Raw genomic sequence first — 25,178 nt, 5'->3', positions numbered from 1 at the left:
TCATTTTGTCCTTGAAACATTTAATTGAAATACTGTAGAATTCCAGTCATCTCTATGGAGGACTGCTCCTACTGGGGAATGCCAATATGGCCTACTGGCTTCAAAGCCTCTCAATTGCCAATACATAGCATCGTCAGTCGAGGATTTATATACGTCATTGGATCAGACACACTGAGAGGAGTCCCCTGACCCCCCCCAAACACACACACACCAGGATTTATCATTACCATGGAAACATGGGGGGGGGAACACACAAAAACACATCACCTCTCCTCCTTACCCCTCAACCCCAATGCAAATAGCAGAGTGGGAGTCATACTCCAACTTTCCCTCTGGCCCTGGGGCTCACATAAATACATACATCCACATATACATCTAGTAAACTTACTGTACACAAATGCACAACAGGCTTCAGAATACTTTCATGGCCTTAGATAGCAATCATGCAACATTTTAGCAGTGAACAAAGTGTACTTTGAAACATGTTAGATTGCAGTAACCAATAGCAAACATAATACATTTCAGACATGGCAATAAGCAGTATCAATTTATCCTCCTTTATTGTGTCAGAGGAACAGTAGCCTGTCTCAGTATTCCCCCTGATATCTTGAAGCATCTGTAACCAGCATATATGGTGACCAATCTAGAAAGGAAAACTATTTTACTGTCCATTACAGTGTTTCCCAGGATTTACCTACTTTCTTGGTTGTGCCAGCACACTAAACAAGAAGTACCTGTCCTTTCAGGCAGTCTTAGAGGTGCTGATATCAAGACTGCAATCATCCACCCTTGGTTCTTTAACACCTGATGCATTTGAGGAGTCAGGTGGCATATTTTGAAATCTACAGGATTCCATACCGGATTCTACAGGATTCCGGAATCCATTCGATGATAATGGTCAGATAAAATCAATAGAAATCTGTAATTCCACAACACAGATACATCCACAATGGGTTAACTGTTTAGCCCCGTCAGTGTTGGAGCGCTGTCCTTTGACCCTGTGAGCTTGTGGAGGTCACTGCGTGTGAAGACGACACAGGTGGAGCAGAGCATGGCCATGATGCTGAGGGAGCAGGCTGAGGCCATATAGGCACTGACACTGTGAGACTGCTGCACTATGGAGCCCAGACACAGAGCAGGCAGCACCTGGCCAGAGAACAGAACACAATAGAATAACCATTATTGTTGAGGCAAATAACACACACTCATCTGTTCACTGGTCAACTGGTCTAACCTGTAGAATCTAGCTTTAGTGTTTACCTGTGAAAGCAGGTAGGCACTGTCTAGGATAGCCATGTCTAGACACATCCCTCTCTGAGGCAGGGGTATGGGCTCCCTTCTCTCTCCAGCGGAGAGGGCAGGGGTATGGGCTCTCCTCTCTCCAGGGGAAGGGACACATGGGGGGAGGTGGAGGAGGAAGAGAGAAGGGGATCCCCGGGGAGATTGACCCCCTGTGGATACCTGTTGCCATGGATGTGGATGAAGTCAGGGGGAACAAGGGGCTTGGAGGGGATGTGGTCATCACTATCTCCTGGGTGAGAAGGTCTGGATTTGGAACTGGAGAAGAAGACCTGAAAGAAAGAAAGAAAGAAAGAAAGAAAGAAAGAAAGAAAGAGAGAGAGAGAGAGAGAGAGAGAGAGCGAGCGAGAGAGATGGAGAAGAGAGAGCGATAGAGAGAAGAGGGTGTGATTGGGTTTATCTACTGTGATCACTTCCCTGTCAGAACATGTAGTGGTAATCTGTCTCACCTGTCTGTCAGAGTGGTACAGACACAGCAGGGTGTAGGGCAGGACCTGCAGCACACAGAAGGTATATCCAGTAGCTGCGGCCATGACAGTGATCATCACTACACTCTTTGAGAAACTCATCACAGCTGTAGCTAACGCTAACAGGACCACACTGCTAACATACACAGCCCGGGTGCCTAGCAACACTATCCAACGCTCCATCAGGATGGAGCAGACCACTGAGGTCAGGCACTGCAGGAATAGACCCACACTCGCCATGCGCACACCTGGGGAGATACGGGGGAAAGTAGGTGTATGAGTGTATTGAAATGGATGCATTTACAATCTAATATGAAAATGTTAAAAGGGTTTAAGATAATGAGTGAAAAGGAAAAAAGGAGAAGACAAATTTGCTGCAAACATTGTGGTAAATGAAAAGATAATAATCAAGTAAAAGTCTGAAAATCCTACCTTCATCGTATCGTAGTCTCTCCTGTGTTCCAGGTGTAGCGTTGGGTACTCCCCGGTACAGCCCCACTCCCATAAAGTCTGTGTAGAACAGCATGAAGCTCATCAGAGCCATCCAGCTGAACAGTTCGGCTACAAACAGCCTGCGTATGACTGACGGCACGTGCATACACACACTGTACATGCGTGGAAGCGCCGACACACACAGCGACACACTCCGCCCCACCGCCAGCCGCACACACTGAGGCCGCGGCAGCAAGGAGTGTGCACAGTATCGGCTCAGGGCGGAGCTAACACTAAGATCCTTCCTAGTTGTCTCTCCCCCTCTGGTGTATCTTTCCTCTGAGATGAAGACTGTGCTGAGGAGGCAGGTGAGGAAGATGAGGGTGAGCAGGGCATAGATGAAGGCCTCCTGGCCGCCCAGGTAGGCTGCTGTCGGGGCATGGCTCCAGTCCAGGGCTGGCAGCAGGTACCTAGGATGAGACCGAGAGGACACAGGAGGACTCTGGTCTATTTTTGATATGATCTCTGTCCAATTCACTATCTCAGAGAGATGGAGAGTTACCCTGCCCCAGGCAGCACCTGGGGCTGATCTTTAGGGAATAGAGAGAGAGAGCGAGTGAGAGCAATAGATAGAGACAGAGAGGTCCCTTACCCCAGGCATCCTCCCAGGCTGATCATCAGTGAGTAGACAGAGAAGGCCCTTCTGCTCTCCTCCTCTCCTGGGAACTGGTCTGAGATCAGAGCTTCCAGCGGAGTGAAACAGGCCTGTGGATCACAACAGTCATTTAGCTTCTATAAACACCGCACGCACGCATGCACGCACTCACACACACACACACACACACACACACACACACACACACACACACACACACACACACACACACACACACACACACACACACACACACACACACACACACACACACACACACACACACACACACACACACACAGTAAGGAGCAAAAAAGACCGTTTGAATTCAAATAAAGAATTCAAATATAGTCAGAAACATTCTATATCACAGTGCTATCTAAGCAAAATTCCAGTAAACTACAGCAATTACAGGCCCATAAACTACTTCACTTCAACTCTATTGTATTTACAATAATGGCCTAACCCAGATACAGAACTAGTGTATTTATACTATTTAACAATATATTTTCTGCTCTACCTGCCCAGAGAACTCCAGCAGACAGGCTGACCCCGCCAGCAGGACCCTCTCCAGCCAGCGGGGGTGCTGTGGGTAGAGCAAGGCAGCTAGGTGAGAGGCCTGGGGCATCACCTGCAGGCCCAGCAGAATCCCCACACAAAGGAGCCAGATGAATGGCCGCCGCCGACCGAAACGTCCACGCCACGAGTCACTATACAAACCGATCATGGGCACGAAGATCAAACCCAGAACTGGACCCACTCCTGAGAGAGAGAGAGAGAGAGAGAGAGAGAGAGAGAGAGAGAGAGAGAGAGAGAGAGAGAGAGAGAGAGAGAGAGAGAGAGAGAGAGAGAGAGAGAGAGAGAGAGAGAGAGAGAGAGAGAGAGAGAGAGAGAGAGAGAGAGAGAGAGAGAGAGAGAGAGAGAGAGCAGGAAGGAAGAGAAGGAGATCTACTTCAGAGCTGAAGAACAAATAATTTATTCAAACCATGGTCATACAGTGTTCACACTACAGTCATTCAAGAATGACAATATGGTCATAGAGTGTTGCCTCACCCAGCACCATGGTCATGTAGCGTTCCTCCATGCCGGCCTGCAACAGTAGAGGGGGGATGTAGAAGGTCCCTGCAGCCATACACACCTCCAGACCACAGGTCAAAGCATTCACCAGCAACAGCTGACACACACGGCCCTGCATGACTCCAAGATGCTTCCTCTGTCTATACCTCTATATCTATCTATCTCACTCTGGTCTATCCCCTACTCTCTGTCTCTCTCCCACACAGTTTCTGAGACAACTGTGATACAGGAGTTTATAGTGACTGTTTGGACAGAACAGCATGCTCTTCTCTATCCATGTAATCTAAGGGTCTAGGCTTACAGGGGGTAGTCCTTGAGTGACCTGCGTATGTAAATGAGTACGTGGGGCAGAGTGAAAGGAGGCTGGTGTTTGTGTCCCATGCTGCTGTCCGGAGGTCCCAATGTCTCTTTACTCAAGATAGTGGATAACAGACAAGATAGCTGACTGGATGGCTTCCCCATGTATAGTGTTGTCTGTACTCACATTGCACTTCTGGCAGACAGAGATAGTGGGAGAGTTGTATGTCTAGCTCCGTCTATTTCTCTCTGTCCTATGGAGGTAGTAGAGAAGGGTCAGTGAAGATAAAGGGTTCCAGTCTTGTGGTCATGCCTGCTGAGTGTAGGTGTAGTTAACTCAACTCTGCCAATCAACAGAGAAATCCACACATGGAAACATGGGCCCTGAGAGAAGTAAGGGAGAACAGGCTAACATGAATAGTCACAACATGAAAAAGGATCCAATATCATAAGTCATACTGGACGCAACAAGCTTCCAAATTATTTCTACAATCATTTATACATGTGTTTCCCGACTAGTGGGCCTGGACTTGGGACTCATTGGTGGGCATTAGATTGGTCACAAATGCTGAAACTTTAGTAACCACCGGAATAAACTGGTTATAAACAGGTGTGGAGTTAAGCTACAGCTTAACACTTATGACAGAGAAGAGGGGGAAAGCAGGGTTCCATTTATCTATCTGCCTCATCCTGTAACTCGCAGGGAAAACAGGATGGAAAACGATTGATTAAGATTCCAAGATGTGATATATTCAAATAAGACACTTCAGGTGAGCTGGAATATTCTGTAGCTTTCCAGGAAGGAATCAAATAAATCACTGTGTACATACACCCTGCCAGTTTTATGTACCTTCAGTCATCCGACCATTAACATTCAACACATTGTGCAGATAGAAATGTCTGCTTTAAAGAACCGAGGGACAGGATTCACAGTTGATCCAATGTGGGAGCGTCAGCAATCTATTTCAGTCTCCCTTTATTCTCCCATAAAGGTGTGTGTGTGTGTGTGTGTGTGTGTGTGTGTGTGTGTGTGTGTGTGTGTGTGTGTGTGTGTGTGTGTGTGTGTGTGTGTGTGTGTGTGTGTGTGTGTGTGTGTGTGTGTGTGTGTGTGTGTGTGTGTGTGTGTGTGTGTGTGTGTGTACTTCTGTGGATCAGCTCAGTCATTTCATCAGTAGATTAAATTTCACTTCCTTATGTTATAAAATGCATTTTACCAAGACAAATAGGATTCTTCATGCTCTGACTCATTCAGTATGGCCTTTCTCTAACATATCATTAACATTATATGCCAAAAGTCAGATTTAGACTTTTTCAATAATAAGCACTGAGCTCGAACCAGGGACTGCAGTGACGCCTCTTGCACTAAAATGTCTTAGACCGCTGCGCCACTCTGGGGGCCCTCGGGAGCCCTGTTGACAGTGCGGTGCTGCTTTTTCAAAGTAACATTTGAGGGTTTTACATGGTCGTCTGCAAAGTTGTTTCTGAGGATCACAAAAAAACTAAATCAGCATGACACAAGCTGAATTAAATATAAAAGGCTTTGAAAATAAAAAGCTTGCAGGTATGCTCAATACGCCGTTGACATTTCACAGAGATAAGATTGTTTGTGTGAGATATCCTACAGTGTGTACACTGAGGTGTGTCCTCCTCTTTCAGCCTGGCTGCCAGCTCACCTCACACACAATGCAATCAAACCCTGACACAATACGTGGATACCTAGTGTACTGTGCCTAGATAAAGCTATCGGACTTATATCAGGAACAAGAAACTGACTTATAAAGACTTGGCATCACAATTGAGACAACTTGACCAATTAAATGAGGAATATACATCGTCCTGTCATGTCCAACGTGCCGTTGGAACATAGGAGTGATGGTTGCCAATAATGACCCTCTGTATAAGCCTATGTAGATATTCCATAAGAAATCAGCCGTTTCCAGCTACAATAGTCATTTACAACATGAACAATGGCTACACTGTATTTCGGATCAATTTGATGCTATTTTAATGGACAAAATGTTTTGATTTTCTCTCAAAAGCGTTTTCTACGTTTTCTAAGTGACCCCAAACTTTTGAATGGTAGCGTATATATAATAAGATTTCACAGTAAGCTCTCTGTCATTTCATTATTTTTTACAGGTAAATCAATTATTTATTAAAAAACATCTTGACATTTCTAATTCCCACACTTAAATGATTAAATGAATAAAGACATTTTTATAGCTAACACCTCTTTAATTCTGTTAAGTATGGCCTAATCCATCACTACAAAACTCACAGTCTAACGTTCCTCTGGGTCACTCGTAGAGCTGTTTCTGTCCACTCCTCATGTGCCTTTGTCTGTCAACTCTCAGAAGGAAGTAAGTCCTGTGTGTGTGTGCGTGTCGTTTCCGATAAGCCACGCAATTATAGGCGTAATCAGAAATTGACCGAGGTAACACACCTGTTGTGATGTGTGTCGCACCTGTGGTGAGGTAACACACCTGTGGTGAGGTAACACACCTGTCTTCAGCTGACGTGGGAGCTGTCAGAAGTGCCAGGCTCAGGCTCAGGTTGGGAACTGGAATATCAGCATTCCCATTACATGTCCTGGAGAATTGACTTGTAGGGACTGGGCTAACCACCACAAGACAGTGTCAGCCAAAAGCAGAACAGCAGCTTTCACTAATAGTAGAAAACACACTTCTCAGGACACATACTCCTAGGAACACATCGCTTAGGACAATGGTTTCCAACCCTAGTCCTGGAGAGCTTTAGGGTGTGCAGACTTCTGTTCCAGCCCAACACAACGTCTGTTCCAGCCCAACACAACTTCTGTTCCAGCCCAACACAACTTCTGTTCCAGCCCAACACAACTTCTGTTCCAGCCCAACACAACTTCTGTTCCAGCCCAACACAACTTCTGTTCCAGCCCAACACAACTTCTGTTCCAGCCCAACACAACTTCTGTTCCAGCCCAACACAATTGACTCAAAGAATCAAGGTCATAATGATTGTTTGACTAGTGCTAGGCTGTAACAAAGGCCTACACACCCTGTAGCTCTCCAGGACCAGGGTTGGTGACCACTGTTGTAAAAACAGACAGACTCTTTGTGTCTGACTCTCAGTTTAAAGACCTGATTACATCCCAGTAGAGAGGTAAAGCAGTTGTCAGTCAGTCACTACACAGCATGCCCGGAGTGAATGTTTACTGAGGCAGCCACAAAGCTGAGAATCACATCCCGGTCCCACACCTGCCAGCGAAGCGTATCAGTGACAACAACAGGTAAGTAACCTAAACCACTAGGACAGTCAGTCGGAGGTCACTGCTTCAATAAATCCAAAATGAGAGGGATTTAATAGTTATTATGTTACAAAAGAAACACAGCTCTGAGCCACAACTACCTTTGACTGGCACAGAAATCCCAGATGGACATGAATAATGTTCATGTCAGGAAAATCAAGAAATGCTTAACATGAGCAGAGAAATGAGTCATGTAGTAGGGCAAATCATGACAGTGCTCAAGCTGAAACAAGCACTTTGAAGGAGAAAAACACATCAAAGTGTTCATGCGCCAGCAATTAAAAATGCTGAATTAGGCATTTACAGTGTTAAAGAGGAGAAGGGGAATCAGCACATGAGGTCAGTCACACAAACAAACAAAGTCAGTTAACTGGAATCATGGGTGTAGCAACGGCTGGCCTCTTCATGTCTGCGTGTGTGTGTTTACCCCCTCCACACAAAAAGGAAAGAGGGATAACTCTTGTTCACAGCACCCTGAGGTTTCACCAGTGTGAACGTAGGCCAGTATATCAGCCCCCAATGTGCAGTGAAGTGTTTAGATACACCACTGTAGTCCAAAGTGCATCTTCTGAGTTGTGACATTCTGGCTATATGAGAAAGGACAGAGGTCTGGCACTCTCTAGTGTAATCGATGTGAAATGGCTAGCTAGTTAGCGATGGTGCGCGCTAATAGCGTTTCAACCGGTGACTTCACTTGCACTGGGACCTTGAAGTAGTGGTTCCCCCTGCTCTGCAAGGGCAGCAGCTTTTGTGGAGTGATGGGTAACGGTGCTTCGTGGGTGTCAGTTGTTGATGTGTGCAGAGGGTCCCTGGTTTGAGCCCTGTTACTGTTAAATGCCATTAAATCAAGACAGACTGAAAAATCTGAGAGTTAGGAAAAGCAGAGATGATGGATGGCCGAGCCACTGTGTGAGCAAAACATTTCACTCATCTCAACATATTTGCAAACATTCATATGGAAAAATTGTATAGCCTATAATAGTCCACATGACTGTAGTTATGGCCTACTTTCTGTAGCCTACGTGTGAAATGAGCACAACTCACATTCATTTTGAATACTAGCCCACCTTGTCTGCTCACAAAGTTGTTATAAAACACCTGTTTTTAGTTCCTCATTCACAGACAAGAGCTCATTCTGGAAATCGTAATGTCAAGACATTATACACTGAGTGTACTGCTCTTTGCGTGACAGACTATCCAGGTAAAAGCTATGATCCCTTATTGATGTAATTTGTTAAATCCACTTCAATCAGTGTAGATGAAGGGGAGGGCAACTTTGATGGGGGTGAGTGCAACAAAAAAACACAACTCATCCTGAGGGGCCACAGTGGCTCGTGGGTCTGCGTACCCACATCCAGTAAAAAAAAATGTTTACTGATGCACAACCACATTTTTGAAATTGCACCTTGTGTATTCTATTATTCTAACTCTCAACAGTAAGTTGAGAACACAACTGAGGCCCCCTCCCCTAAAAAAATAAGGTCCACGGGCCTACAAAAGTGGGATGTTCTTAATGTTTTCTACAGTGTATAGGCTAAAGCATTATAAAACCGTGCCTAACAAACCAAGATCGCAAACAATACATCAAAACTAATGAAGAACAAAATCGCTGCCAGTAAAATGATAAGACTGTTTGAGCTCTAGGTTAACTGACTGACTGAAGTGCAGTATATCCACACCGCATCAAACTCTACAACATTAGAGATGCGTTTCAGGTTACTGTACCTTTTAAACTCCAGTGGTTGAACCTGCAGCTTCATTCTGCAGAGGTCGTGGAGACTGTGTGCGTACTTGGAGATGCTTCCAAGTTTTGTAGCTGAGTCAAATGAATATGTAACAGTCTGCCTGACTGTCTACTGCAATTGTATTGGGGGTAAAAAGTAAGTTAGATAACAAAATACTTTCCATTTCAATATGCACAAAACATTTGATATTGATAGGCCATGATAACAGAATGATTGACATACCGGTACATTGTCTGCAAAAGCAGAGCTTCTGTATAGTGGAATGCCCTCTTTATGTCCAGTCCTATTGATGTGAAATGTCCACCAACGAATTTGCAGCTGCCAATCAGATGTTTGTGTTTCATTATTGTTCAATCAAGTTGAATGATTCAGATTGGCAGGGCATAGAGGATTCTAGTCTATTGATAGTGTGCATGTCAATAGTCTACTCAACAGTGGTTTGCTCTTCTTGTCTCCTCTCCTTCCCTTCATCTGTACTGATGACTAGACAAGTAATATTTCCAGTGGGATTCTACCATATTGTTTTCACCTATTCTGTGACTACAAATGAGTGTTAAGGAAGGGAATGAGGCCACTAGACTAGATTACTGTGATGCACCCGTAGACTGCATGGAAACAGTGTGTAGTGCCGAGGTTGGGCCCTTGGAGGAAAAGTCCCCTGGAATAGAGCCCCGCAGTGAAGGTTCATAATACCCATAAAACCTAGCGGTCAAACAGGGAAATGGTTCCAATCGTTTTTCCACCATTGATTTATCCTATAAGGAATTTAGAAAACATTTAAATAAGGGCAATGTTTCCTGCAGGCTTACCATGGTGTGATGTTTTGATAACCGTGTAAATCTCTCAGACAAGGTGACTTTTATAAAAATATTTGGCACTATTTACTCTTAGATTCAAACATTCTAATTAGCATAAAAGTAGGCATGCAAGACTACAAATCCCTGCAAGCTCCCTCCTGCACAGCATCTCTAGCTGACAACTTTGCTAAAAGGTATTGTTTCAATTTAAAACATCCAGAGAATCTTACCTTTGGCTCGATTTGGCAGTCTCGTCCAGATCATCATGACTTTTGTAGTTCTTTATGATAGCCACATTAGCAGCTAATTAGCATTTAATTTGTGTCGGGTAAATACAGGCAAATATATTAATAAAAGTCACCTTGTCCGTGAGACATTTACATGGTTATCAAAATGTCACACCAGGGTAAGCCTACAAAAAACACAGGCCTTATTGTAAGTGTTTCTAAAATCCCCTATGGGAAAAATGAATGGTGGAAAAATGATGGGAACCATTTCATTGTTTGACCGCTAGGTTTTGTGGGTATTTATGACTCTATGAGCCCCACATCACTCTCACATAAAACACAGAGGTCGACATCAGAAAACAACTAGTTAAATCCATATAAAAAGTAGGTTGCCTTTATTAGAAGCCGGGGAAACCAAAACATCGTCAACATCATTGTTGTCGTTAATACTTTAAGACCACAATATTGTTTTCTTCATCATCATCACTGCTCACTTTTCCACAACATGCAAAAGATTCAACAGTTCAACGTTCCCTTTCCACACCACTGACAAAAGCTTCTCGGCTCCATCACCTGTAAGAATCACAATTTTGCTTAAATTGTACTAGCGATGTAAATGTAAGCTACATAGAAAATATTAATGAAGCAATAGAAATGCAGGGATACTGAAGAAAGCATAGGAAAGTAAGAGCAAATCCATAATATATCATGGTTATGTCTTCATGTTAAACAGGGGGATTCAAATCTGGGCCTGGAGGTCCAGAGCACTGCTTGTTTTCATCCTTCCCCTCTACTAAGGGCCTGATTCAGACCTGGGACACCAGTGACAGTCATTCGGTTATCGAGCATAAAAAAGCCCAGCAGTATGGATCTCATATTCCTGTGTTGGAGCCCCTGCTGCCTGAACACAGAAACCCCATACAGTACAAGCATTCAGTGACATTCAGGAATATGATAGAAGCCCTATACTAAGATGACCAATCTAAATGAACTCCTAACACCAAGGCCTTTGTGTAGAAAAGGATTGAATAGGTATACTCAATATGGTCAAAGGGCTAGGGGTCAGTTCAGAATTAGGCAAATAAACGTATCCACTGCAGTCAGGAGGGTAACAGTGAAAGTGCACCAGAACCAGGGTCAGTTTGGGTCTGCTCAAACAGCTTCTAGGGCATGTGTTTGCAGTCTTGGGGTCTTGAGTGATCTGGTATTGGTCAGAACACATCATTGGGCCTGAAGGATAGGCTAACAAAATATATACATACAGTCCTCCCCTGGTATGAAAGCTTTGATCTTGGTCAGCTAGGTCTTTTATTTGATTACATGTCAGACACCCCCCTCCTCATCCTCTTTTTCTATGTCAGATCTATGGCTTCGGTTGGTCATCACCAGAGGCAGAGCAGTCATTTGCTGAAGTTCAAAGTGACCCCTAATGCCCTAGGCAGTACTGCAGACTGGGTGGAATCATTTAAGATCTACAGGATTGTCTGAGTAGGGGGCTAGGGATTGGTTTAGTATTCACCCTAAACACAATAAAATCCCCTCCAATCCACATGTATCACACCATACACAGTGCCTCCTCTAGTTCAGCAGGACCAAAGGAAAATAAGGCAAGAAGAAACAGATTCAATCTTTAAGCATCCAAACTCATTTTAATAACTGGTAGAGTTCATTCTCAGCTAAAACAATAATGAATCCATATAGACCAAGAACACTTTTTGATACCATAGGTTTGGCTCAAAAGTTTTTCAACCCAGGGAGGAGTTGAAAAACAGCACTCATATCATGCTGTCTCTCACCTCTGCACCATTTGCAGATCAGAAACAACCAGGAAGGCATAAGCAGTGGTTTGACCTATATTCCTTCATATTGTTGTCACCTATCCAGTCATATCAGATCTCTGCAGGGCAGAGTAGGGGAAATACAGCTAGTGTTTCTTGTTTGTGGAGGAGAGCAGAGGTGTGGAGCAAAACATTAGCTGGCATCAAGCTTCTGTGAAAGAGGGAGTGAGTATGAACTGAGTGAAGGAGCAGGAGATGAGAATAGAATGAGAGAAAGGAAGTGAGTGGAACAGAAAGGAGGGATGGCTGGGTCTGCTCTCCCAGACAGTTATAACACAGCAGAAAAACAGATGGATAGGGTCAACTTTTCTTTAAAATCAAGATACATTTTATTTCTTTTCTTAAAAAACAAACATTACAAAAAAAATCTGAATAGAGAAGTAACGCAAACCAACAAAAACTAAAATCAATTTGGGGACTCAAAAAAAAAAAAAACCCACTCTCAATTCATTTAAAAAAAAGCTTGGGGATGCCTGGCACAAAGGGTTGAACAAGAGAGGATGTTCTGTGTGTATGTATCATGCCCAGCAGAGGCATTCAAAGCATCTAACATCTCTGAACCACAAACCAAAGGAAGAGGGCATAGGGTGAGGAAACACCAAACCCCTTGAGCGTGTGCTCTATCACACCCTTGCACTGTAGTAATACCAGCACACGGTAAAGACACATGAAGAAGAGGTTCTCGGAGGGCTGATCCAGGACCTGCTTCCATGACCCCTCAATCACCACATGACACAGGACCAGGGCATAACCTCAGAGTAGGGGGAAATATAACAGAGCATTAATTCAACTAAATTAACATTAAAATAACAACCATAAAAACCTTCCTGCTAAAACGTGTTGTGTTTGAGAGAGTTTCAAAAGCACAGTGTCTGTCTGCACAGTGCTATGGGGTTAGTTGGCCGAGTACCTCAGTGAGGGCAATCTAGATACAGGGAAATAGACAGGAAACACAGACATCATATCCTCCCTCAAGAGTCTCCAGTGTGGCCCTCTCTGATTCGTCAGCGGTGGGTTCCGACTGAACCAATGGGTAGTGATGCACAGTGAAAAAAGTGCTTTGATTGAACACCAGCAGTCCACTGACAAACCAGGATGGAGAGGGAGACCCTAACCCAGACTGGCTGAGCAAACCCAGGGCTCAATTAGTAATCCCTGATCTAACACTACTGGATAGGCAAAAGCAAGGGTTACACTACATTGCTTGTACCTATTCCAGTCATGTCAGACCAGAGATTACTTGAGGAGGAGAGGGGACGGAGACAGGAGTAGAAAGAAAATGGCAGTAGAAAGTGTATTTTTTATAGAAGGCCCACTTACACACACACCTGCAGAGAGAAAACTAACGACTACACACCAAGCGACTGTCGAGGACGGATCCATACTAGCACTGAGCTCTCAGAAAGGCAAACTATATTCACACAGACTTGTGTAGGAAAGACTAATGCAGTCACTGCAGAGAAGGAGATGAGAAATGCGAGGAAAGGTGAGCCAGTGGAGGTGTAGCTGAGCAGAGCGGACAGTGATGGGGTGGATGGGACAGAGAGTCAAATCTCACATGTTCTTTCCTTCCATCCCTCACAGCCATATGGTGGTATACATGTTCTCATGCACAGACACTGTCCTCAGTCAGTCAGTCAGTCAGTCAGTCAGTCAGTCAGTCAGTCAGTCAGTCAGTCAGTCAGTCATTCATTCATTAGGGGAAGATAAAAACTAACACTAAACAACAACACCACAAGGTTCAAACCATTGAGCCAGGCCACCACGGAAACCAAAATAAAACCCTCTAAACCAAGAGAAACAAAACAAAAAACGTAAGGTTAAGAGAGAAAGATGTGGAAGGGGAGAGAGGTGGAACTTCTGTGGGGCTAGTCTTCCCCAGAGGGTGCGTCCTCTTCCGAACCGTCCTCTTCTTCCTCCTCCTCCTCCTCTGCGTCTTCCTTTTCCTTCTTCTCCTTCCCAGGTACCTCCTTAGTTTTCTTGGGAGCGGGGGAGGAGTCTTTCTTCACCACCTCCTCCTCCTCTTCTTCTTCTTCCTCTTCCAGAGGGCTCTCTGGCTCCTCCTCTTCTTCCTCTTTGGGCGAGCTCTTCTCCGGGGCCTTGGCGGGGCTTGAGCGACCTTTACCCTTTCCTTTCATTGGGCTGGGGGTCACTGGGAGAGGAGAGGCGCACACACACAGTTAGGGATACACATTCAATTATGTTTTGAGGCTGGGAGGATACAAAAACTTTATCGAAAAACAGCCTGTACAACAACCTATGCTTTTTGTTCTGAAGGATATGGGTGATTGATTCATAGTGAGCAGTCCTACCGGTGGCCTTTAGTCTTGGTTTGGGGGATTTCTTCTCCTTCCTCTCCGGCCTGCTCCGTCTGATCACCTTCTTGCTGCTCCTCTTGCTCTTGGAGCGGCCGTAGTCACTATCATCATCATCCTCAACCATGAAGTCTTCATCACTGCCCGACTCATCAGCTAGAGAGGAGAGGAGGACGAGCTTGTGATTATTGGTCATTTCACCTGACAAATGTCACTTTCCATATTGGTTTAATTTACGCTCCATGAAAGCCATTCATGTGGTTTATTTATAGTTTGTAAAGCACTGTGGTTGATATACGCTCAATGTAATACTGAGTGGTTGACTTACGATCCATGTAGATCTGCTCAGTGCTGTGTGGATAACTAAGTTTCAGTGTACATTTTTGTGGTTGTGTCAGTAGGACTATAGTGTAGAGTGGTTGACTTACGGTCTGGGAAGGCCTCCTCTTTGTCTTCACGTTCCTCGTCCTCGCTGCCCCCGTCTCCCAGCAGGATCTCTCTCTGTTTGGACACGGCCTTGGTGGCAGCCTGGCGCACCGTACGCACCTTACGACTCACCTCCTCATCACTGTCATCTACACACAGAAAGAAGTAGTCAGGTTATAACACAGTCATTATAACTGGTACACACACACCTCAGTGCATGAGTCTTACCTGCAGGTCGTTTTCTCTTGGGTGTCCTCTTAGTGGGCTTTGCCACCTTGGCTGTTTTTCCCTTTTTCCCTCGTTTAGCTTCAAAGTCACTCCCTCCATCCTCATCATCCTCCTCTCCAAAGTCGTTGCCTTCATCACTACCAAAGTCATCTGCACCCAAACAGAAACATTCACCACTAGTACGGTCCCAAAATATCTCCTATCCCTAGTCCCCTTTCAATAGCTCAAACCCCTATAACCTTAGCATCATACATTTATCAGAAATGAAGATTTAACAAACATAATATTGTTAATCAACCAGAATGGCTTACCTGCTGAATCATTTTTGGATTTTGAGAGTTTTTCATCAGAATCCTCACTGAAACCAAAAACAACAACTGAGCAACAAGCACCAAAGGAGGCAGATACAGTTACACATCAAGGCCGGATATTATGCGACCACTTAATCTTGAGTTGAGCCCTCAACTCGTATTTCGAAATCATGCTTGACGACAACGTGAGATGTTCACTGAAGTGCGAGTTAGGATTCAGCCTTGTGCTGCTGTTCTCTGGGCTCACCTGTCCTCCTGAGAGTTCTTTGAACGCTTGCGCTTCACCTCACGAGGAGCCGCACGAGGCTTCTTAGGCTTGTCTGAGTTCCTCCCATACTCCTCATCTACAAGGGAAGGGAAAGGGGGTTACACACTCACAGTTTAGCTACAGGGGAGAGGGGTTGCAGTTGCACACACACACACACTTGCCCTCTCACCTGCATCATCAGACTCTTGGAATTGGGAGTAATTCACCACCTTCTTGTTCCTGTGAAGTAAACAAACAGCCAATCAGAAATTCCCTTTCCTGTTTCTAGTCAGTTAGGAAGACTGTCGTTGTAGGACAAAACATGCAGAAATAATAATCATCACAGCCGTTCACTACCGTACAGGTTACATGCTGTCAGAGTGACCCAGTCATCTTACTCAGCCCTCTCCTCACAGAGGACACAATAAGGCTAAAGGGTACAAATTAATAGTCTAATGTGGCTATTCATCTGCACCAATCTCAACACACAGGGTTGATTAAAGATAAATATCTTTTGAATGTCCAATGCTTTATGCGAGTCCAGATGGGCCCAATTATATAATGGTAGCTATGTAGGCCTACCTCGTTCTACTAATTCACGAACACGCTTTTCACAAAATCATGCTGCTCTGAACAATACTGTGCTAGCTGAAATATTGGCCTGATAATATCTTGTGTTGGCGACTCAAGACCATGCTAGCCCACTGATTGTGTGATCGGCATTGGCCCTAGAAACGAACAGAAGTCTTCAGATTAGAGATTAGACAAACATAACACTATGAACCCCATCTGGTTCATATAAAATGCCCAACTCTAAATGGTTCTTATCTCCAGTAAGAGGATAATATATGTGTCAGAATGCAGCCAAAGATTTCAGGAGCAATCGGGTTATCAAATCTCAGCTCCCTCTATTCTACCACACTCAGCGGTCAACCATTTATCAGCAGCATGTGTTGCATACGTTTTAATAATCAAGCTCCCTCACACAGACAGGGAGTTTTAGGAAACTGGTGTCCCACTTCTCCAGTTTCAAGGGCTCATTTGGGAATGTGGATGAGTGGAATGGTTGAACGCACGCATACACACACTGAAATTAAAAGTTTGACCCCCCCCCAGTTTTATCATTGCACTGTAATACAAAACGTGGCATCTGTGCCTTAAGAGTGGTCGGATAGGCTGTTTGGCAGTATGAGCTGCCTGGATTTAAGATGGACACCACAGAATGTGCGAATGGCAGCTGTTGTCTGTGTGTGTTTTCTCTGACTTGTAAAGGCAAGCAGAACAAAAACTGGCTACTTTTATTTGACTGATGTAACTGGCAAGGTAACTGCTGTTTGACATAACAGGGAAAAAGTATTTATTTCCAGTGCGGAGTTAGTAGTGTAACTGACATGTAACATTAACTAATGCATTACATGTTTCAATCCCTCTCGACTGAAGTTCTGTCTGAAGTGAATTAACTAGTTTGCTAGCTAGTAGCTACCACAGCCAGTTCAGCTTTAAATCTCTGCTACCTGACAGATAGCTAGCAGCTAACAGCTGTTGTGTGCATGGAAATGTTTTGTAGCCTTTGTTTTGTCCTGTTTCAACAGAAGTAAATTAACTTGGCTAGTTTTCACCAGCTGGTGTACCATTAGAGCAAGTCAAAAGTTGGCTAATGTTAGCTAGCTAGCTCACTAACTTTAGCTATTTGTTTTGCCTCAATCACTATTATTTTTGCCTCAATCAGTTACATTTCCATTTAACTAGACAAGTCAGTTAAGAACAAATTCTTATTTACAATGACGGCCTACCCCGGCTAAACCCTGACAACGCGGGGCAAATTGTTCGCCACCCTATGGGACTCCCAATCATGGCCAGTTGTGATACAGCCTGGATTCGAACCAGGGTAGTAGTGTAGTACTGTAATGACGCCTCTAGCACTGAGATGCAGTTCCTTAGACCACTTCGCCACTTTATTCTCTCTTTGCGTCTAACAGTGGACAAGCCAGAAGATTTAAATACTTAAAATAGTTTCAGGCAGTCTGACAAAAGTTGATTTCCAAACTGTATCAATGGTTGATAGGCCTTTTCCAATTACACAAAACAAAAATGTGAGGAAGACTATTAATGATAATGAATGGATACAGATGTATTGGAATGCCCAGTTATGTTCATAAACTGCAGTCATTTATGTCTGAGCTTATAAGACCATCCATTACCTCGACTAACCGGTACCCCCTGCATAAAGCCTGGGCATTGGTATTGTACTGCTGCTCTTTAATAATTTTTTTACTTTTATTTATTTTTTGTTGTTTGTATTTTTCTTAAAACTGCATTGTTGGTTCAGGGCTTGTAAGTAAACATTTCACTGTAAGGTCTACAGGCCAACAGGTCTACCTGTTGTATTCAGCGCATATGACAAATACAAATGGACTTGATTCATATATGCCAATGAAACTGAATATCATGGACTCAAATGTAATTCCTCTGCTGGAGGTGTAAAACACAAAAATGGGACATATATCTGCATATGTTATGCTCTTGTGAAGGCTGGCTGAATTCAGCATGTTTACAGATTCTCCCTTCCCACCATTTTTGTTTGCTTGGAAATGTTGATACTGGAGACTTATCAGAAGTGTAATCTAGCATTTATAGTGGCTCAGAAATGCATTACCATTAATTGGAAGGTTGGTTATCCTCCCACAATGGATGGCAGAAATGTAATGCATCACTAGATTTGATTCATTACAAGATTAAAGGTATACTGTGCAACTTTCATATGGTCTGGGTGCCTTATATGAAATACTGTACAACAAAAGGAGTTCATTTAGAAAACATGCCCACTTAAGTGGAGATACCTATTCAGGCAATCCCTAACTGCTGGGCTGCCCAGTCACGGCCCTGGGGGGGGGGGGGTTGCCGTACTGTTGGTTAATGAATGTTTCACTAAGATCCTAAAGCTGAGTGGGGTGTGCTGAGTTGGGGCGCTGCAGGGTGGTGGATCCCTAGGGGCAGGACAGGGCAATCCAGCTATATAGCGTGCACAAGTAAAAACAGCTCTACAGTACTATTAGGCCTATAATGAATTACAGTACCCTCAATTGTTGGGACAGCTAATAATTTTTTCTTCTTTTCTTCATACCCCAAGCCTGGATTTGAAATCAAACAATGACAATGACGTTTAAGTGCAGACTGTTAGCTTTAATTTGAGGGGGTATTTTCATCTGTATTGGGAGACCCTTTAGAAATTAGAGCACTTGTTGTACATAGTCCCCACCCATTTTAAGGGACCAAAAGTATTCGGCCAAATCCACTTGTATGTGTATTAAAAGTAGTAAAAAGTATTTGGTCCCACATTCATAGCACACAATGACTACATCAAGCTTGAGACTCCACACATTTGTTGGATGCATTTGCTGTTTGTTTTTGGTTGTTTCAGATTATTTTGTGTCCAGTAGAAATTAATGGTAAATAATGTATTGTCATTTTGGAGTCATGTTTATTGTAAATAAGAATGTTCCTAAACACTTCTGAACACACATGAATGTGGATGCTACCATGATTACCCGAGAAACCTGAATGAATCGTGAATGACAATTAGTGAGAAAGTTAGATGCACAAATATCATACCCCTTCAAATTCTAACCTCCCCTGGTATTGTGATGGTGTGAAAAACAGCTCTACAGGGGGTATTAAATATAAATAAATGTAGCCTTTATTTAACTAGGCAAGTCAGTTAAGAACAAATTCTTGATGTGACAGCCTGGATTCAAACCAGGGACGGTAGTGACACCTCTTGCACTGAGATGCAGTGCCTTAGACAGCTGCACCACTCAGGAGCCCACATCTATAACTTTCTCACTCATCATTATTCATGATTCATTCAGGATTATCTGTAATCACGGTAGAATCCACATTCATGTTGAAGTGTTCAGAAACATATTATACGCTTAATTACAATTAATGTGACAGCAAAATAGTCATATTAGATGCCCAAGAACATTCTGAGGGAGGACCCCTGTCAGGTTATGCCCCCCACTTCTAAAACCAAAGTTTTGCATCTGCACTTCAGGTGACACACTGCTGACCACAGGCCATGCTCAATATTTTGCCACCACCCTGACCTCCCAACACACAATAGTGACTGGAAGCACCCTTATTGTAGTAGTATTGGCTAACAGTCCCACACATGGTTAATTTAGCTAACGCGAGCGAGGAAGAGTACTCCGGGCAATAAGAAATTTTACAAGCGGTTAGATTGCAAGGCCAGGCCCTGTCGCCACCTTGCAACAGACAGACCGAAAGCTGACCACCACTAGAACAGTGACCGTAATGAGACAAAATATCGAGGGACTGGGACCCGCGAATTACCTGGAAGGAATAGAGCCTGGGTTACCTGCGACGCCACATTGCTACTTTTTTTTGTTGCATATCATTGGGCGCAATATCGGTTTCATTGTGTGTGGAAGCCAAATAAACTCCACGATTTACGACGGAATTGAGCGGCGACTAGTGTGGGCAGACTAGACCGGTGTCACAAATGTACAAACGACTGATTTCAGCACCCAAAATAGCCCGCAGTTACACACGACATTGTTCAGTGTAATTGGGGCCCGAAATATGTATTTTATATATATTAAAACGTAATTGTATGTGACAAATCATCATAAACCGTTGAGTTAAATCATAAACCGTTGAGTTAAATCGGCTCTTTGCGGTTAGTGTTGCAACATTCGGCTGGCGCGTGCTTCGTTTCCGATAGCATGCTACATTGTATCAACAAGTATCGTCCATTTGTTGGTGGTTATCTTGAGATACAAAGACGATTTTTTTCCTTCGCTCAATTGCGACCCTTTCGGTCTTTTCAGGCAGTGAAGAGCTAGGCATGGGGGGTGTGGTGACTTCTAAAGCCACTCCGCCCCCTCTGACACACTTCCAGTGTTCATTTACTGCCATCAGTGAACATGTAGTTCCTCCGCTCTCCCCTTCTCCTACCGCGATTTCACTGAAAACCAACAAGGCGGTCTTCGGCCTTTTTAAATGTAATTGTTCCCTAGTAATAAAGACTATCAAAATATACGACAATTGCATTTTAAATGTAGTTAGTGCAGACGTCGCAAGGCTGCGCGCTAACAATAGCACATCCCATGAGCTGATGTCTACCTCTAGCCCTGGTTTTTATGAGCTTTTCAAGAGTCTCCCGTGGATGAATGGGTAGCCATATTCGCCAGTCTGTCTCCTTCCCATTTCACGCAAAATACCAGGCCATGCCACAGTCCAGGGACATATAAAACAATGGTAAATCAGACAAAACACAAGGTTAGTGCACCAAATGATGTTCGCGTTGGATCGTTTTTTAGGCATGATTTGCACCAGATGCACGCACACACGCCAAGGTACGCGCAATACAGACATTTCAACCTAACCATGGCGAACATTCCACATAGTAAGGAATCATGCTATCAAGTGCGTGCACGACAAGAAAAAAAATCATTTACATAAATGTTTAATCAAATAAACGCAACGGCGACTAAAATGCACAACATGGTAGCGACGTGCGTGTTGCCTGCGAAAGGCAACGTGCACACCGTACAGCCTCAGCGGAGGACATATTAGGAAAAACCTACCTCACTGGTCTTGACATTTTGCAGAAATACTGTAGAGGTTAAGAATGTAAGAAAGGGGAAAGGAAATCTAGAAAAATAAAAACAAAATCGTCCCGCTCTGCAACTCCAACGTGCGCAACGAGACCTTCCAACTCCAACGCCCCGGCTACAGCGTAAAACTAAATCTAAGACAACGATTTGTCTTCCAAACGCGATTTTAGTTTATTTTTTTACCTTCAGCTACTCAAAATGGTGAATAAAACAAACTGAAACTGCAGCCTATGCGCAACCTAACGGAGTGGCCCTTGGCATAAAAGACCGCCCATCGTCGCCGCTGAGAGGAGAGCATCAACACTCCAAAGCTTCCATTGGGCAGTTTGAATGATAATTTACTTTTTGGTTGGATGTTTAAGTTGCTCATCAAACCCAGTGGTTCAACCCATTTACCCTCCCCCTTTCAAAGATAGGTTGAGAATGCACTGCTAAGAAAACAAAAAGAGGCCCTCGGTGTGGATGCAAGTTGCCCGAATTTGTGTTCGAAATGACCACAATGTAACTTTCTATTGGGAAATATGCGCGGCCTGCCATCATGTAGTTAGTTACATGAGTGTCTATAGAAGGCTATGCATTTGTAATTATTTTATTTTCCACTGAGGAGGGCTTGGGGTGCTGACACTGTATCCCCAGGCACTAAATAGTAAGCTTAATTGCACAGAAGACAGTCAGGTATAAATTTGGTTCTACTGTTTGAATAATAGTGCATAGTAATACCCTCCCCGCCAGTATCAGAATTTCCAAACAACTATCTGATGTTAAATGCAAAGAATTTGAAACAGAAAAATATACATCAGGTTTTAGGCTACATCAACAGTATAGCTTTCCCTGTCAGTATTTGAAGGTGAGGGACATGGACTGTGCCTACAATAAATGCCTTAATTTTATACTGATGACAATACAGCTTGGAGGGGGGGTATTCTGATACTGTCTTTATTCATAGCTTTTGTTGACAAATCTCCTTGACCTTTGAAGAGATTGTCTCGTGATGAGAGGATTGTGCTGAGACTGTTTGATTGTTAGAATATGTGTAGTATCTATTTCACGTATATGTTTTTCTCCCTCCATAGCAAAGTGAGGAGCTGGAATTATTGTGGATCTCCAAGGACGTGAATCCGTTAATCGCTTGAAGGCCTCCATTACCTGCATTTAGCCTCCGCTACACAGCCACAGAGTACTAGAAATGATAATGTAATTCATTTCAATAGAGAACAATTAGAATAAAGAGAACTCCACGGAGGATGCACAAGTAGAATGGACTGTTTTCTGGGAAAAGGGGATTTTAAATAGCCGATGTCCATCACTAACAACCCAATGGGCACACCACGTAATTTCAATGTGGAGAATTGGGTAATATTTGGTAGATCGGTTGATTAATGAGATTTCAACTTATTTTTACCCACTTAAAAAAACTGCCTAAGGTTTGTTGAATTCCCAATGTGTTATCGCTATGCTTTGAACCAGCTAACAGCACACACAAATTGGAATGGAAAATATATGTCGGATTTTTGGTTTAGTTGTCAGCAAAATGTGTTAACACTGTGCTTTCAACCATTTAAAAGCACACCAAAGTTCAAATGGGAGTATAATGTCAGATATTTTAATTTATACAACAATTTAAGGTGTTGTCACTGTGCCTCAAATTATAGCTCAACCAAATGGCCTGGATTGCAATTGAGATTATTAAAGTACATGGTGAAAGTTCTCAATGCCATTTGAGATTCTGTGCAGATTATTATAGCAATTGTGAAGATTTTCACCCCCCTGCGACCCTGAACATGCACACTATGACTACATAAGTCATTTATTTTTCCAGTATCCTCAAAATGTAGCCAATGATGTGCTACTCATTTTAAGGTTATATAAATACAGTTACATTAGTTTCTAAGACAGTCTTAAAGGTATACTTCGGGATTTTGGCAATGAGGCCCTTTATCTACTTCCCCAGAGTAAGATGAACTATGATAGTCTTTATGTCTCTGCGTGCAGTTTGAAGGAAGTTGCTAACTAGCGCTAGTGCAATTGCTAATGTTAGACTTCCAGTCATTGCGCTAATGCTAGTTAGCATTGGACACAGACATAAAAATGGTATCCACAAGTTCATCTGACTCTGGGAAAGTAGATAAAGGGCCTCATTGCCAAAATCCTGAAGTATCCCTATAAGATTAGGCTATTTACCGTCTTACAAAAGTCAAATTGAATTGTGTTTGGTTGACGATGCAACTAAATAACAACATTTAAAGGAGATGTATCTACTGCTTGAATGGTTACATCTGAGCCACTGGCTTAATCCTATTTTTTACTTTTATTTTTGGTTGAGATGGAGACGTGAAACCATCGTATCATTTGTTAACTTGTTGACAATTTAATAGGCTGTGTACCATATTGCAAAAGTGACGTTAAAATGCGTTTGTCGTCAACGCAATAAAATATACGCTTTTGAAAGAGATGTATTTTCTGCTTGGATAGCTCCATATGTGCCACTTAGTGGCTTTATTTCCAGTTTGTTTACAAATGAATAATTGACATGTTGGATTCAAGTCTCCATTTCAACCAAAAATCTAAGTTAAAGAATAGAATGAAATCAAATCAAACTTTAAATGCACTTCTATAGTTTGATTTGATCCAAAACCATTCTTTAACATAGATTTTAGGTTGAGATGGAGACGTGAATCCAACATATTAATGATTAACTTGAAGACTACATTTGAAATCAACCAAAGCTTGAAGCCATTGGCCTATATGTATCGTCTATTTTTAGTTGAATCCTGGGTTGAATTGAAACAATAGCTGTTGATGACTTCCCAAATGCTGTATAGGCTTAAATAGAATAATTGATTGATAAAGTATGGTTATATTTCATTTGCTCTGTTGAACCTACTGTTTAGAATGACTTCGATAGCAACAGTTAATCTATTAAGTGTAGATTGTTCAACAATCATTCTCACAATAGAACTTTGGTAATAGTCAGTGACAAATATCAAGGCTAAGCAGGAATGGGAGACTGATGGGGTAGCTGTAGATTTATCAACTCTCTAGTAGGAGGTGCTGCCCAGACAATTTTTTATTTTTATAGTGGGTATTATGTTGAAGATCTAACGTTGTTTCAAAGGTACAAATTCAGCATATTTTATACAAGGTTTGTGTAACGGTTTTCTAGGTGTGAAGGAGAGTCGGACCAAACTGCAGCGTGTAGATTGCGATCCATGTTTAATAAAACGTAACACGAATCAAAACACAAACTCAACAAAAACAATAAACGTAATGAAAACCGAAACAGCCTAAACTGGTGCAAACTAACACAGAATAAGGACATCAAGACACTAAGGACAATCACCCACAAAACAACCAAAGAATATGGCTGCCTAAATATGGTTCCCAATCAGAGACAACGATAAACACCTGACTCTGAGAACCACTCCAAACAGCCATAGACTCTGCTAGATCACCCCACTAGCTACAATCCCACTATATACCAAAACCCCAAGACAAAAACACACCACAATACAAAAACCCCATGCCACACCCTGGCCTAACCCAATACATAAAGATAAACACAAAATACTTCGACCAGGGCGTGACAGAACCCCCCCCCCCTCCCCTAATGTGCGGACTCCCGAACGCAACTCAAAACAACAGGGAGGGTCCGGGTGGGCGTCTGTCCATGGTGGCGGCTCCGGCGCGGGACGCAGACCCCACTAAGTCATGTCCCAGTCCCCTCTCCTCGCGTCCCTGAATAGTCCACACTCGTCGCCGACCATGGCCTACTAGTCCTCACCCAGAACCCCACTGGACTGAGGAGCAGATCGGGACTGAAGGACAGCTCGGGACTGAGGGGAAGCTCGGGAGTGAGAGGAAGCTCGGGAGTGAGAGGAAGCTCGGGAGTGAGAGG

At 43.4% G+C, this 25,178-nt stretch overlaps 1 protein-coding gene, 1 long non-coding RNA gene and 1 pseudogene across 2 annotated transcripts; 1 reads left to right on the top strand and 2 right to left on the bottom strand.

Annotated features, from left to right (window-relative positions):
- Positions 1–7,344, bottom strand: LOC124031338 (annotated as a pseudogene).
- A 3,307-nt stretch (positions 7,345–10,651) lies between these two features.
- On the bottom strand, positions 10,652–21,543 carry LOC124031336 (nuclear ubiquitous casein and cyclin-dependent kinase substrate 1-like). Its single transcript, XM_046342433.1, has 8 exons — positions 21,254–21,543; positions 15,835–15,884; positions 15,645–15,741; positions 15,398–15,444; positions 15,087–15,236; positions 14,861–15,007; positions 14,430–14,588; positions 10,652–14,269 (listed from the first exon to the last, which is right to left on the bottom strand). The coding sequence occupies exons 1-8, from the start codon at positions 21,268–21,270 to the stop codon at positions 13,986–13,988; spliced, it is 951 nt and encodes a 316-aa protein (XP_046198389.1). The 5' UTR covers positions 21,271–21,543; the 3' UTR covers positions 10,652–13,985.
- LOC124031337 lies at positions 21,180–23,000 on the top strand. Its single transcript, XR_006838109.1, has 2 exons — positions 21,180–21,958; positions 22,357–23,000. It is a non-coding gene; the product is annotated as an uncharacterized LOC124031337 (long non-coding RNA).
- The last annotated feature ends 2,178 nt before the right edge of the window (positions 23,001–25,178 follow it).

The sequence above is a fragment of the Oncorhynchus gorbuscha genome, linkage group LG03 (assembly GCF_021184085.1).
Source record: "Oncorhynchus gorbuscha isolate QuinsamMale2020 ecotype Even-year linkage group LG03, OgorEven_v1.0, whole genome shotgun sequence".
Classification (NCBI taxonomy): Eukaryota; Metazoa; Chordata; class Actinopteri; order Salmoniformes; family Salmonidae; genus Oncorhynchus; species Oncorhynchus gorbuscha.
This window is presented reverse-complemented; position numbering and strand designations above follow the sequence as displayed.